General features: G+C 41.2%; 1 protein-coding gene across 1 annotated transcript in view; it reads right to left on the bottom strand.

Annotated features, from left to right (window-relative positions):
• The window catches only part of cacna2d1a (calcium channel, voltage-dependent, alpha 2/delta subunit 1a), a 173,328-nt gene that overhangs the window by 62,652 nt on the left and 95,997 nt on the right, over positions 1–14,679 (bottom strand). Inside the window, exons 7-9 of the mRNA XM_078164982.1 lie at positions 8,967–9,098; positions 7,278–7,347; positions 6,459–6,509 (exon numbers count right to left, since the gene is read on the bottom strand). Coding sequence (XP_078021108.1) covers positions 6,459–6,509; positions 7,278–7,347; positions 8,967–9,098 — 253 coding nt within the window. The remainder of the gene's footprint in view (positions 1–6,458; positions 6,510–7,277; positions 7,348–8,966; positions 9,099–14,679) is intronic.

Raw genomic sequence — 14,679 nt, forward strand, 5'->3', positions numbered from 1 at the left:
TCTTCTGGTATTTAGTGCACAAGACAACAAGGCCTTTTGCCTCATCAGGGCTCTGAGGGAAGAGCCAGCGGGTCTCTGTACCAACCTTTGTAGCAATGTGACTCGTTAGTGAGATATTTTATGCTGCAATCCACTGTAAACAGAACTTGGAGAAAAACGACCTGGACTAGCGCAATGGAGCGGTCATTCGACTCGAAATTCAAAATTAGAAACTCGGGCAAGATCCACCTAGCCCAAGTTTGCAGACAAAACGTATCCGGCATCCATGGGGCGGATTATGAGACAATGGACCAGTGGGCAGAGACATACAGAGGGCCCTACCACCTATGTAGTCACTCTGTAGTTGCTTTATGTCTGTTGTAGTTCTTTCTGCGTCTCTGTGGTCATTTTGAGTCTCTTTGTAGTTGCTTTGCATCTATTATAGTCATTTTGAGTGTCTTTGTAATCGTTTCTTGTCTCCTTGATGTCATTTTGAGTGTCTTTGTAGTCGTTTTGTGTCTCTGTGTGGTTGTTTCTCTTCTCTTTGTAGACATTTTGAGTGTCTTCGTAGTCATTTTGTCTCTTTGTAGTCGTTACTTGTCTCCTTGATGTCATTTTGAGTGTCTTTGTAGTCGTTTTGTGTCTCTTTGTAGTCGTTTCTTATCTCTTTGTAGTCATTTTGAGTGTCTTCATAGTCATTTTGTGTCTCTTTGTGGTCGTTTCTTATCTCTTTGTAGACATTTTGAGTGTCTTTGTAGTCATTTTGTGTCTCTTTTTAGTCGTTACTTGTCTCCTTGATGTCATTTTGAGTGTCTTTGTAGTCGTTTTGTGTCTCTTTGTAGTCGTTTCTTATCTCTTTGTCGTCATTTTGAGTGTCTTCATGGTCATTTTGTGTCTCTTTGTAGTCATTACTTGTCTCCTTGATGTCATTTTGAGTGTCTTTGTAGTCATTTTGTGTCTCTTTGTAGTCGTTACTTGTCTCCTTGATGTCATTTTGAGTGTCTTTGTAGTCGTTTTGTGTCTCTTTGTAGTCGTTTCTTATCTCTTTGTAGTCATTTTGAGTGTCTTCATGGTCATTTTGTGTCTCTTTGTAGTCGTTACTTGTCTCCTTGATGTCATTTTGAGTGTCTTTGTAGTCATTTTGTGTCTCTTTGTAGTCGTTACTTGTCTCCTTGATGTCATTTTGAGTGTCTTTGTAGTCATTTTGTGTCTCTTTTTAGTCGTTACTTGTCTCCTTGATGTCATTTTGAGTGTCTTCGTAGTCATTTTGTGTCTCTTTGTGGTCGTTTCTTATCTCTTTGTAGTCATTTTGAGTGTCTTCATGGTCATTTTGTGTCTCTTTGTAGTCGTTACTTGTCTCCTTGATGTCATTTTGAGTGTCTTTGTAGTCATTTTGTGTCTCTTTTTAGTCGTTACTTGTCTCCTTGATGTCATTTTGAGTGTCTTCATGGTCATTTTGTGTCTCTTTGTAGTCGTTACTTGTCTCCTTGATGTCATTTTGAGTGTCTTTGTAGTCATTTTGTGTCTCTTTGTAGTCGTTACTTGTCTCCTTGATGTCATTTTGAGTGTCTTTGTAGTCATTTTGTGTCTCTTTTTAGTCGTTACTTGTCTCCTTGATGTCATTTTGAGTGTCTTCGTAGTCATTTTGTGTCTCTTTGTGGTCGTTTCTTATCTCTTTGTAGACATTTTGAGTGTCTTCGTAGTCATTTTGAGTCTCATTTTAGTCGTTACTTGTCTCCTTGATGTCATTTTGAGTGTCTTTGTAGTCGTTTTGTGTCTCTTTGTAGTCGTTACTTGTCTCTTTGATGTCATTTTGAGTGTCTTTGTAGTCGTTTTGTGTCTCTTTGTGGTGGTTTCTTTTCTCTTTGTAGACATTTTGAGTGTCTTCATGGTCATTTTGTCTCTTTGTAGTCGTTACTTGTCTCCTTGATGTCATTTTGAGTGTCTTTGTAGTTGTTTTGTGTCTCTTTGTAGTCGTTTCTTATCTCTTTGTAGTCATTTTGAGTGTCTTCGTAGTCATTTTGTGTCTCTTTGTGGTCGTTTCTTATCTCTTTGTCGACATTTTGAGTGTCTTCATGGTCATTTTGTGTCTCTTTTTAGTCGTTACTTGTCTCCTTGATGTCATTTTGAGTGTCTTTGTAGTCGTTTTTTGTCTCTTTGTAGTCGTTTCTTATCTCTTTGTAGTCATTTTGAGTGTCTTCATGGTCATTTTGTGTCTCTTTGTAGTCGTTACTTGTCTCCTTGATGTCATTTTGAGTGTCTTTGTAGTCATTTTGTGTCTCTTTTTAGTCGTTACTTGTCTCCTTGATGTCATTTTGAGTGTCTTTGTAGTCGTTTTGTGTCTCTTTGTAGTCGTTTCTTATCTCTTTGTAGTCATTTTGAGTGTCTTCATAGTCATTTTGTGTCTCTTTGTGGTCGTTTCTTATCTCTTTGTAGACATTTTGTGTCTCTTTTTAGTCGTTACTTGTCTCCTTGATGTCATTTTGAGTGTCTTTGTAGTCATTTTGTGTCTCTTTGTAGTCGTTACTTGTCTCCTTGATGTCATTTTGAGTGTCTTTGTAGTCGTTTTGTGTCTCTTTGTGGTGGTTTCTTTTCTCTTTGTAGACATTTTGAGTGTCTTCATGGTCATTTTGTCTCTTTGTAGTCGTTACTTGTCTCCTTGATGTCATTTTGAGTGTCTTTGTAGTTGTTTTGTGTCTCTTTGTAGTCGTTTCTTATCTCTTTGTAGTCATTTTGAGTGTCTTCGTAGTCATTTTGTGTCTCTTTGTGGTCGTTTCTTATCTCTTTGTCAACATTTTTAGTGTCTTCATGGTCATTTTGTGTCTCTTTTTAGTCGTTACTTGTCTCCTTGATGTCATTTTGAGTGTCTTTGTAGTCGTTTTTTGTGTCTTTGTAGTCGTTACTTGTCTCCTTGATGTCATTTTGAGTGTCTTTGTAGTTGTTTCTTATCTCTTTGTGGTCATTCTGGGTGTCTTTGTCAACATTTTATGTCTCTTTGTGGTTATTTGGTGTCTTCGTAGTTATTTTGAGGGTCTACTTATTTGATGGTCTTTGTGGTTGTTTCTTGTCTCTGTAGCCATTTCGAGTGTCTTTACCATTATTTTGAGTGTCCTTGTAGTCATTTTGTGTCTCTGTGGTTGTTTTGCCCCTTTTTGCAGCTGTTTTGCATCTTCTTTATGGTCATTTTGTGTCTCTTTGTAGTAGTTTTATGCTTCATTGTGGTCATTTTAAGTCTCTTTCTGGTTGGAGACAAGTTCACAGACCCCCTGACACAGTTGGCCTGTTCAGTAATCTATCCATGCTGAAGTCACAGCAACATGGTGGCACAAATGCTGGACTGAGAATTACCTTTCCATGTATTTTAGCAAACATAGTGGTTCATATTTTTGTTGTGAAACATTCTGTAGCTGCCATTTTTACTCAGCTGATTTGTGCTTGATAGAAGTCTTAGCAAGCATGCACATCTCCATCTCTGTCGCAGAGATAGTTGACTTATTTTATCAGGGTTCATACAGACTTTACAGAATGCATTATTTTTTCATTTTCACATACTTTTCTTAATTCTGAGCAATTTCATTATGATGACTCAATGAGCAAAACCTTGATCAGAATATGAGACAGCATCAAGTGGTTTATTTGAATTTCAAACAGTCCCATTCCCATGCAATTCCCATGCAATTTTCACTTCAGCGTGATGTTACTTTTCACTAATGGTGCTGTGGTAGTTGATATAGTTCCTCTGTAGATGTGAAGCTCAGAGACTTGCCGTACAAAGATCAGTTTGCTGCGGGCGTCCGTGTTTTTCCAAGCAAATGCACTGGGATGCATTTAAATGGTCATCAGACATACTGACTTGGAATTATCAACTTCCGATTTGCAGTGGATTGCAGCATTCCTGTGCCCCAAGAACAGCCTGAACAGCTGACATTGCCATCTGTAAAGCCTTCTGCCTTCAGGGCTGAAGACCATTCATGAGCTTTAAGCACATTTCAGACCGACAAGTTTCTTCTGTTAACAAGCACGCTAGATATAGTTTTATTCATCACACTAACAAAAGTGCTATAATCTTCATCAATGCAACGGGTGTTTGTGTGCAAGTCAGCTAATGACATGTTAGCATAAAATGATTAAAAATAAAACATCAGTGTTCAGCACTGCCAGGACTCGGCTCCTTTGATTATTTTTCCTACTGCTCTCGTTAAACGAGATGAAGACCCCGCACCGATGGATCTGTAAATTCACAACTTAATTGCTTCCTGCAGGTAAAGAATAGAAAGGAACAGAGAGTGGGGGAAAAAATGAAGTGACGTTCTTTTAATGTTCTTTTCACCAAAGCATAACGGAGGCAGCTTTTAATGTCTAATAAGCCTCATCAATTCTCTGTGTGCCAATTACCAGAGCTGCTCTAAGAGCTGCAAGTGGACAAATTTACTTTTTCATTTATCATTATCGCGTTGTCGTTTAGGCCTGGTGCCGTGCCATGAGTCCCATTTGTAATAAAACTCCACCTGAGCGGAAAAATCCAGACAAATCACTTTGACGCTGGCAAGAATACGAGACACACAATCACATGCATGTTGCACACATTTCTTGTACTGTGCTTCGACTGGTTGTGGTTAACATGAGGGGGTAAAAACTGGTCAATCATCAGCAATTTTTTTGTTTTTTTATGGTCAACAAATCCCATAAAAACACAGATACCAACGAAGCGCTAGTTTGTCTCTCAAAGCTTTCCATCCTACAGTATCTACCTTGTCTGTAGCAGTCAGCCCCAAGCACACAGGTTCCTACTGAAGACTAACTCTTTCATAATGTATCACGAATATATATTTCTATTATCTAAAATGGAGTTATTTCCAAAAAAAGCTGGGCACTGTAGTTTTTAGCAAACATTACTCAAACAGGAGTAAATGGCATATTTGTCTGGGACTATTTACAACAGTGGATTAATACACATTTGATGCTTTAATGAGGTTTTAAAACACCAAGTAGTTGTAGCTTTGGACAAAAACGGAGGTCTGTGAGACGGAGGAATAAATTATATCTGGCTTGAGATAAGCGGCACAGTGGTACGGTATTGTTAGCATTGTTGCCTCGCAGCAAAAGGGTTCCCAGTTCAAATCCAGGGTGGGGGAGCCATGTTCCTCAGCGTGGGTTTTCTCCAGGTACTCCAGCTTCCTCCCACAATCCAAAGACATGCAGGTTAACTGGTGACTCTAAACTGTCCGTAGGTGTGAATGTGAGTGTGAATGGTTGTCTGTATCTATAGCCCCTTTTACACTGCCAGATTTTCCGCGAATGTTGAATGCAATCTGCGAGCGTAGAGACACACAGAGCCGAATTGGCGAGTTGATCCGAGGTGCCCAATTTTCCACCTCGTAGGGTAGTCATATTGGCGGAACCCTTTAAGTTTAAACAGACCGAGGTGGCCTTCTGCAACGGGAGGGGCTGTTGATGACTTGTGGGAGGAGCTGTTGATGACGCCGCACGTGTGAGCCACTGGTGGTGGATAAACAGGAAATAGCTGATAGCAGGAATTTAAGAGCAGCTAGTAGCAAGAGGGAAACGCAAATCTGACAGACACTGTACACTCCTTGCCCTCGCAAACAAAGAGGCCATTAACCGTCAAATGACGGGGACGGTGAAGAACGAGCCGACTTATGAGAGAATCGCTGAAGGATTGACTAGCTGCGGCTTCCCTCCTACGTCACTGTTTACATCACACGCTGAGCTACACGTTTTGTTACTTGCTCATGCTCCCCATTGCCCCGAAAAAGGTGCATTTTGTATAAACAAAAGTAGGTAGGCAGCATTTTGCCGCAATCCCCGATTTTGTTTTTATACTGCCAATGCTGAAAAAAGACTGATTGGGCTTTCCTGCAAATTTGCACAATTCCTATCTAAAAAGGGCTCATGTGTCAGCCCTGTGATAGTCTGGTGACCTGTCCAGGGTGTACCCCACCTCTTGCCCAGTGTCAGCTGGGATAGGCTCCAGCCCCCTGCGACCCCTAACAGGATAAGCGGTTACAGAAAATGAATGAATGAGGCTTGAATGAGGCAACACTTGTTTTTAAACTCCTTAAACACCCTAAATTGGAAAATGGTTTCAACTGTTTGGCCCCAGAAAATATTGAAAATAAACTCCTATTCTCAGTTTTTAAATGGATACTGTTTGTTAAAAATGATCTGCAGTTCTTTAATCTAATCAAAGTCTGAGCTGCTGTCGTGCCTGCCGTCGCTCCAGAATCGTCTCTGAACATCTCAGCTCTTCTAAACCGTCACTCATCACAGGGAGAAACAACTGGACTGTAAACTATGAAGTCGCCCGATACACTGACTACTTTTTGTTTGTCCGTGTCACATGAGTGCTGAGGCAGCCGTGAGCGCGGCGCAGTCAGAGAGTTAGCATCAGGACCTTCTGGCCCCCCAAAGAAAACTAAATCTGACTGTAATGGATGAATCATAAGGTCGTCACTCACGCATCCACCAGGATCAGCATGTCCTTGGGTGACGCTGCCCCCTGAATGTACCTGGTGAGTAATAAGAGACACACACATGCACAGAAAGGTCACAGATATTGAGCACATAAAGAGATGTACATGAGCACACAAGTGGAAATGGGAGTTATTATAATGCAGGAGTCATTTATAAAACTAAACTCTAACAAACCTGCACAACACAAACTTCAGCACATAAAATAGTGATGAGGCTGTACATTCTGTGGTCTCATCACTCGTTTCTCTTTGAGTGAGTAAGCAAATATCACTATCATTTGCATATGAAATCAATCAGAGCTTTGTATTTAATTACATCTCTCCCTCCATTTCTGTGATAAACAAACAGTTGTGTGTCTTTGTTCAGAGTTCGAGTGCTCAGTCGCCGACGGGGCTTTTGAAGCTAATGAAATTTAATAACATGGTTAAAAGAGTATTTGTGGCTTCCAGCCTGATTTTAATCATTTTTAGCAGACTAATGAAGCTTTTGTATCGGTGCCTCTTGATCTGCAGCGGCTTAATCATCATAGTGCTCTGATGTGTTTGTTTGAGTGGGTTTAGCTGCAGTCAGAGACCTGGATTTGATTGTTTTAAACTCTGTGTGTGCGCGCAGGTGCTCTTATCAGTTTATGTGACATGCAAATACAGTTTTTGCAAATTAATGTTTAATATGACAATGACACAGGTGGACTGAACGAGCCATGTGTCTGCCTTTGACAAACACCAGAGAAATGACTTGTCAGTGAGATGATTGGAGACACACGAAACAAAACTGCAGCTCCCACAATGAGCGTCTGCACTCACCACGGTCGCCTCCGCACATCGTAGAGGTCGATCTTACTGGCTGAATTGCTTGAGTCGATCCAAGGGGATGCTGTGATTGGGGGGGAAAATTACCTCACATTATGATTGGGTTTAAGGTATATATGCGTCAGTGGCCAAATCCTCCTATATCTTACATCTCAAAGGAGCTGTATGCGACATTCAGAGCCCATCTATGATTCAGAATCTGGGGTGGGATCATAGACTGTATATAAATATGGACAATGTGTCTCCACTTACCCCCAGTGTACAGAAGTGAAGCTAGAATATCCTGATTACAGCTAATGCCATCTTGGCGGAGTCTGCCCCCATAGCGATATCTGCGGTTTCAAGTTTCCTGCCCATACACCCGTCCAACCAATTGCGAGCAGCACCACTAAATGTGAGCCCACCCATTTGCTCACACAGTTGTCAGTCATGTTGTAAAAACCATGTTTTATAGCATTAAGTAATTAAAAGCAACCTTATCAGATTAAACTGTCTTTGTTGCCGTTCACTGTCTGGCCGTGTCGTACGTTAGCGTATGCGAGTCCCTGTGTGTGCTTTCCACTGGCTAGCTACACTGCACTGCACTCATGTGGCGGGTATCGCTGATTATGTTGTCCTCACCCACAGTGGCAGAATGGTGTCATCATCAAAGCATAGCTCCCACCCTCCTTTTCCCCGCAAATATAACATGCTAATGTTTTTAGCACGAGCCTAAGGCATTTTACATTGTACAAATTAGCCTAGAGGCTAGCGGACTTTCTCTACTCCTATGAAGCCAGGGACAACAGCAACATTTAACAAAGGTAACGTTAAAAAATTCAGCTCCATTACAACTCACAAGGTTCACTGACAAAACAACTGTCTTATACTAAACACGTTTTCCAAACAAATACAACATGCTAATGTTATTAGCACAAGCCTATGGTAGTTTACATTGTATAAATTAGCCTAGCAGCTAGCTGACTTTTCCTCTACTCATATGAAGCCAGGGACAACAGCAACATTTAACAAAGGTAACGTTTCAAAATTTGGCTCCATTACAACTCACAAGGTTCACCGACAAAACAACTGTCTTATACTAAACACGTTTTCCAAGCAAATGGAACATGCTAATGTTATTAGCACATGCCCATGGCATTTTACATTGTATAAATTAGCCTAGCGACAAGCGGAGATTTCCTCTACTCATATGAAGCCAGGATAAATCACAACGTATAAATAAATGAATAAATAAATAGGTATGGCATTGTTTCGAGGCAGAAGTATAAATCCCGCATAAATCATAGATATGCTTTGAAAGCTGCATACAACTCCTTTGACACAATTCTTGAGGAATGGAGGACTATTCAAAAGTATACTCTCATGACTTGTGACTTTCAAGGGGATGAAGAGGTGCGCGTTTTTGAATCACATCATCATGAGAGATGGTCATGACTGTATTTACAAACATGTATTTCAAAAAGTGATTCATGACTATCGTGCCTCTTCCTCAGCCCAAAGTCGCAAGACAGCCTTGTGACAAAATTTGCCCACAGCTACACAGTGCTTGAAAAGTTTGTGGTTGCATGCATCTGCCTGCAACATGATGAAATGGGCCTTAAGTGGCAACATTTGTCCTCGTCACTGACCACAGGAAGATCAGCAGGCTGTCACAGCGACCCCTTTGGCTGCTGCGCTGCTCACCTGGGTAGTACCGAGCCAATCCGGTGGCTGAGCCAAACACCTGCCAGAGGAGTGACGGATCTTCCTCTTTGTTTTTCCGGAAAACATCCTCCAAGGCCTCAGTCCAATTTAGCTCATTCAGAATGATGGTGGCTGAAACACACACACACACACACACACAGAAGGATTACATGAGTCATATTCGTACAGAAGTACAAAATCATAAAAATCACACAAGCACAAAATGTCAAGGCTTTTCAAAATCCATTTATTCTGAAAAAGCAATTGTGAAGAGGGAGAAACTAGCTAGAAAGCTCTCTCTCTCTCTCTCACACACACACACACACACACACACACACACACACACTTGCCAGTCTTGGGACACTGACATTGACAGCTGAGAGGAGGCCTCCTCACGGATATTGAAACTGACGTCAATCTGCTACAATGAGATATTTCCATTTCTTTTATTTTTTCTGCTGTGAATACACACCCTCACACACACACACACACACACACACACACACACACACCAAAACCTACAGCTGTGGTAAGTGAGCAAAGGAGAGGCGAAAGGGGAGAGAGGAAAGAGGGAGGCAATTACAGAATGATTCAATTTGATATTTCTGGAATAAGACAAAATCGTCTCCCAGCTGCTCGGAGGACAGACATACAGTAAACGTTTTGTTTACCTGTTTGTCTGCAGGAGCTCTTACTGGCTTAATGCTCCAACAATCTAGTTTGATCAAAAAAGGCAGCGCTTTGCCTGGGAGAGTGGGCTGCATGTCAAACTGATGCTGTTCATGACTCATACTTGTGTGTGTGTGTGTGTGTGTGTGTGTGTGGATGCCTCATCTCTATGTGTGTGTGCTTTTGTGAGAGCTACTGGGTTAAAGATAAAACAAAGAACAGAAAAAAAGAGACATCAGGGCGAGACGGGGGACAGCCAGGGGGATCCCAGAGTCCTGCGTGACAGACAGCTAGAAGCTACATGTGTATAGTTAAAAGTGAGTTATGGCAAGTTAGTGTGAAGCAACAGTACTCAGATATGAAATTCACAACTCAGCAGGAAGAGGCACAGCTGTGCCACAAGTACTACACTCTTAGATCCCATTTTCCGATAACGATTTCAACTGAAAAGGTAAACTTTAGTTGCGTTTTGGCCGATCGTTTACAAGACAGCGGCGTTTTGGGTCGTGAAAATGCCGCTCTGTAGAAGGAAGCGTAAGCGTCACACCGCCAACTACTGGCCAGGCATGTATACTGCAGCGTTTTTGGTCATTTTTGCGGATCCATGTGCACAGCGATTGTGATCAAAACGTTGTCGTCTAAACGCGGAACGTTTTTCAAAACGAAAATGAGAAACGATTCTGTTTTTAGTGGATCGTTTTCGTGGTTAACATGGCCTTAGAGGCAAAGGTGCTAGTGAGTTTTAGTTTAGTTTATTTGCACATACATGTATAGGAAATACAGGGAATAAAAAATTAAAGGTAAAACATTGTGCAGGAGAGATTACAGGCCAAAAATGGCTTATGAAGATGCCTCCCCCCATTAAATCACAACAATCATACATAAAAAGAAAAGGATTAAAATGAAGGAAGCAGAATTGAATAAAAGTTCTGGACTAAGAAGTTGTTAAAGATGTACAATTTACAACAACAACAAAAAAATATAAACTAATTACAAAAACATTAAGGAAGTGTTAAGGTCTGACAATATGGAAGATAAAGGTCCTTAGTGTCTTGTAGAATATGAGTGAATGTCTGAGGAAGACTTAAAAAAGTTCTGGCAAGTATGAGTGTGATGTACATATTTATATATTAACACACAAGTCTGGTGTATGTTCATATCAAAAATTGATGTAAGTTGATATTTTCTAAAGATAGAAGCAGATGATTTGCATTTTTTTTTAGCAAAGCTAGTCACTCTTAAAAATGTCTTTTGAATTAGAAAAATGTTATTGAGGTAAGTGGGACAAACAGTAGCCCAATCAGTATTACAATACATGATGAGATTAAATTAAGCAATAGTAAAAAGTTAGAATACAGGAATGATGGGCCAATGAACGAATTCTACTTAAGACACCAACTGACTTCAGTCTTTTTTCAGACAAATTTAATATGGTATTTCCAAGTTAGTTTTTTGTCTACTTTGACCCTAGAAATGTAATAGAAGGAACCTGAGTTATTCCAATGTTGTCAATGAAAATTTTGGCTTTATCTTTGTTATATTTATTATTTTCATTACAAAAAGAGTTTGTTCATCTGAAACCTTTTAGAAATAGATGATAGCTCTTCATTTGCTTCTTGAACGACTGTGCTAAAATTTTTATGTGATGATACCAGACCTGTATCATCAGCAAATAAAAAAGGCAGTGCATTTTTGCTGACCCTAGGGAGGTCATTTATGGAAATCAAGAACAAAAGAGGTCCAAGAATGGAGCCCTGAGGTACTCCACAACGTAGCTTAGCTCTATTTGAGACATACTGTTTCCTGTCTGTTAAATAATCAACCAGCCATTTTAAAGCAACAATACGAAAGCCATATTTCTGTTATTTTGGAAAGCGTTAAAAGCCTTTGACGAGGGTACCAATATGGATCTGGTTTTGTTCTGGTTCCTATGCCTAATTTTAGTTCAGAGCATTTTGACCTCAAAATAAATCCAGAACTAGAAACTTGGTTCCCATCTGGAAGCAAAAAAACAACAATTCTTTATTTCCTTTCAACCTCTCAAAACCATCCTGTGCCGCTGGCTCCTCGCCTCTTCTCCTCCTCACAACCACCTCCTCTACCAAGGCTCTATTTCCATGCTTTGTCGGATAAAGAGAGTGTTTAGACCCCAGCCTTATATTGCTCCCTGTGGCATTGTAGAGCAAAGCGTGTCCCAATGATAAGTGGTGACAATTTGTTCAGGTCTCATCTCTCTGCTCTCAGAGGATGGCCCTTAATGGATTAGTCCTGCTGGTTTCTGTGACATCAGTAACAAGAAGTCTCAGGGTAACAAGACCTCACACAGGAACCACTGGTATTTTTCCCCGCCCATACTGCACATACTGAAGAGTGAACTAACAAGGAAAGATCACATATAGCTGTGTTGTATTTCATTTGCCCACTAGCCGCCACAGCAGGAAGTCGATGTAGTGACTGACCCATTAGGTGATCTGTGTGGGTGTAGATACATGATGAGGGGGAGAGACAAAATAAATGACCGAGACGCAGAGTGTGTCCTTACTCACTGTGTCTGTTAAAGTGTTTCCTTTGTGTAAAATTGACAAAGCCATTATAGTCTCCCTCGGGCATTTGGATGCAGACACACACAACAGACATTAAACCCCCCTACCCCCCTAAATGGGCAGGTCAGGAACCACTGATGAGCCTTCAGGAACAATATCAAAGGCGTGGCGAGGCAGCGTCCTCTAATCGCAGCCAAATAGTAGAACAAATCACAGTTTCACTGTAAACAGATCCATCTCTGTGGCCATGTGTCTGTTGCTTGCTCGAGGTCATCATGATGAGAGGAAGAAATGAAAAGTATCACTGCAGCTACGCAAGTCAGCTCAGCTCTATTTGTCAGGCATGGATTCATGGCCGGAGGGACACTGAGGGGAAGGAGGGCGCTTTTGTTTGTGTGTCTGTAAAGTTGGAGCAACAAACATGGATATAACCAATACCTGAAAAGTAATAGTGCTTTTCTTCAGGGGTTGAAAAAACCCCAATATGATAGTTATAAAGCAACGTCTATGAATTTTTGAATGTTTTACAAATGAGATTTCTGCATCAAAATTCTGTTTTCAGTCCGATGAGATAAGAGAAATGATACGTTGAGTGAATAGAGAAAAAGGGGAGATGACATGAAAAAGAGATGGAAGGAAGCCACTGGCTGCTGATTTCTTTGATAAAGTACTTTTAGTTAGTTAGGCAAAACTAGAGACCAACTTGTGATGGGATCACTCCAGCTGCGATACAGTAATCCGCAACTTAAAATGAATTTGGGCCAGGGGCATAAAGTTAGGGGGGAAATGGCCCCTTCCCGACTTCCTACACCCCAACTTCCAGCCCCTTTGCTCAGACTACACCCATCTTTGAATTTAGCCTCTAATGTTATCTCAACTACACAACTGTAAGGTTTTTTGGCTGCGTCTTAGGGGGCTTTCACAATTGTTTGGTTTGGTTAGGGTTAGAGGTGGTCTCGGTCCAGTTACAAACGAACTCTGGTGCGGTTAGTTTGTGGTGAGAACGTGTTCCGACCTGGATGTGAACCAACTGCAGTCACATGACACATTGTTTGGGTTAAACATGAGCATGTTACAGTCCTGGAGGATTATTAATGTGCACCTCCTCCTGTACTGCCTTAATATGCACATTCAGCACATCCAATGCATCAAAACATTGTTTTCTAGTTGGAGCCGCGCCTCGTTTTCAAACTGTATGGTTTGACTAAAATGAACAATGACAGCAATATAGTCCACGATGAGCAGCGCTGAAATCAATTAGAGTCTTGCAGGGATGTGGGACAGATGTAGGCTTGGAAGACCAGACCCAAAAAGCTCAGTACTGTAGCACTGTACACAACAGTGTGAGATGCAGTCGGCTTGGGCTGCATCACGGTATACCGAGGTATTTAGATCACTTGTCACCAGAGGTCAGTCTCCGGTCTCTACTGGTGGAAAACTAAAGATACTGTGGTCGAATTCAAGTGGTGAGGGGTAGGGCAAATTAACCTTTACAGGACTGTAAACAACCAGCTAGCAACAGCAGATGAAGAGACCATGGGTAAAACAGCATTTTTTTTTATATTTAACTCAATGAAATAAGGGTTTATTTCGCCCAGTTGGCGACTGCAGGAACGAGATGACCAACAAGACTAACCAAGACAGTGTCTTGGTCTGAATCAGGGACTACTTTTGTTACAAAGTTGTAGAAATGTTGAAGAAGAGTACACTTGCAAGATAAATGTGACACTTTCTAATGTCACAATTGAGGGACAACTATGCGGGTTGGACTTGGGTTGGTGCTTCACTGAGCGGTCAACATTTAAAACAACTCAGAATGAAGACATTGTTTCAGATGATAGTACATTCAGCAAAAATGCTCAGCCATGCGAAATTCAAAAATCACACTATTTAATTATCACATAGTGAACAAGTGAAGATGTGAAATAAAAAAATAAAATAAAAATGACTGATTCATGTGGTGAGAAGACATGGGAACTGAATATGGAAACCAAGATACTAAATATTCCCTGTGAGGCATGTAGATGCTTACAAAAACAAATCAAACTGGATTCTGGCAGTGACTGATGAGGGTGACGGCGGTGGGAGGAGGTGAAGAGGGAAGGCTGCGTGGTGCCATGCCAAACGATGCCCCGTGGTGTTCCCTGTCATGAGCTCGCTGGTGGCTGAAACCGCCTGTGCATTTGAAAGTAATTATACAGTGGCGGCTGAAGTGGTGAGAACCTGCAATCATCGTATCAGAGGGGGGGGCCTGTACCCGATGATGCTAGCCACTCACTACTTATTGTGACATGTGCATCCTTCGTGCTGGCATTCACAGTGCTGCAAAAGACTCTCACACATGTGTATTGTAATGTTTCTGTCCACCAACAAATGCTGATTTTTTTGTCTTCAAGCTGGGGGAGGCAAAAACCTGGAAAGGGCAAAAAAGGCAGAATTTGAAAATACACCCTACTTCTGCAGCTTTCCCTTCTCTGTCCTAAGCCCCTCCCACCAAAAGA

The sequence above is a fragment of the Epinephelus lanceolatus genome, chromosome 23 (genome assembly GCF_041903045.1).
Source record: "Epinephelus lanceolatus isolate andai-2023 chromosome 23, ASM4190304v1, whole genome shotgun sequence".
In the NCBI taxonomy this organism is placed as follows: domain Eukaryota; kingdom Metazoa; phylum Chordata; class Actinopteri; order Perciformes; family Serranidae; genus Epinephelus; species Epinephelus lanceolatus.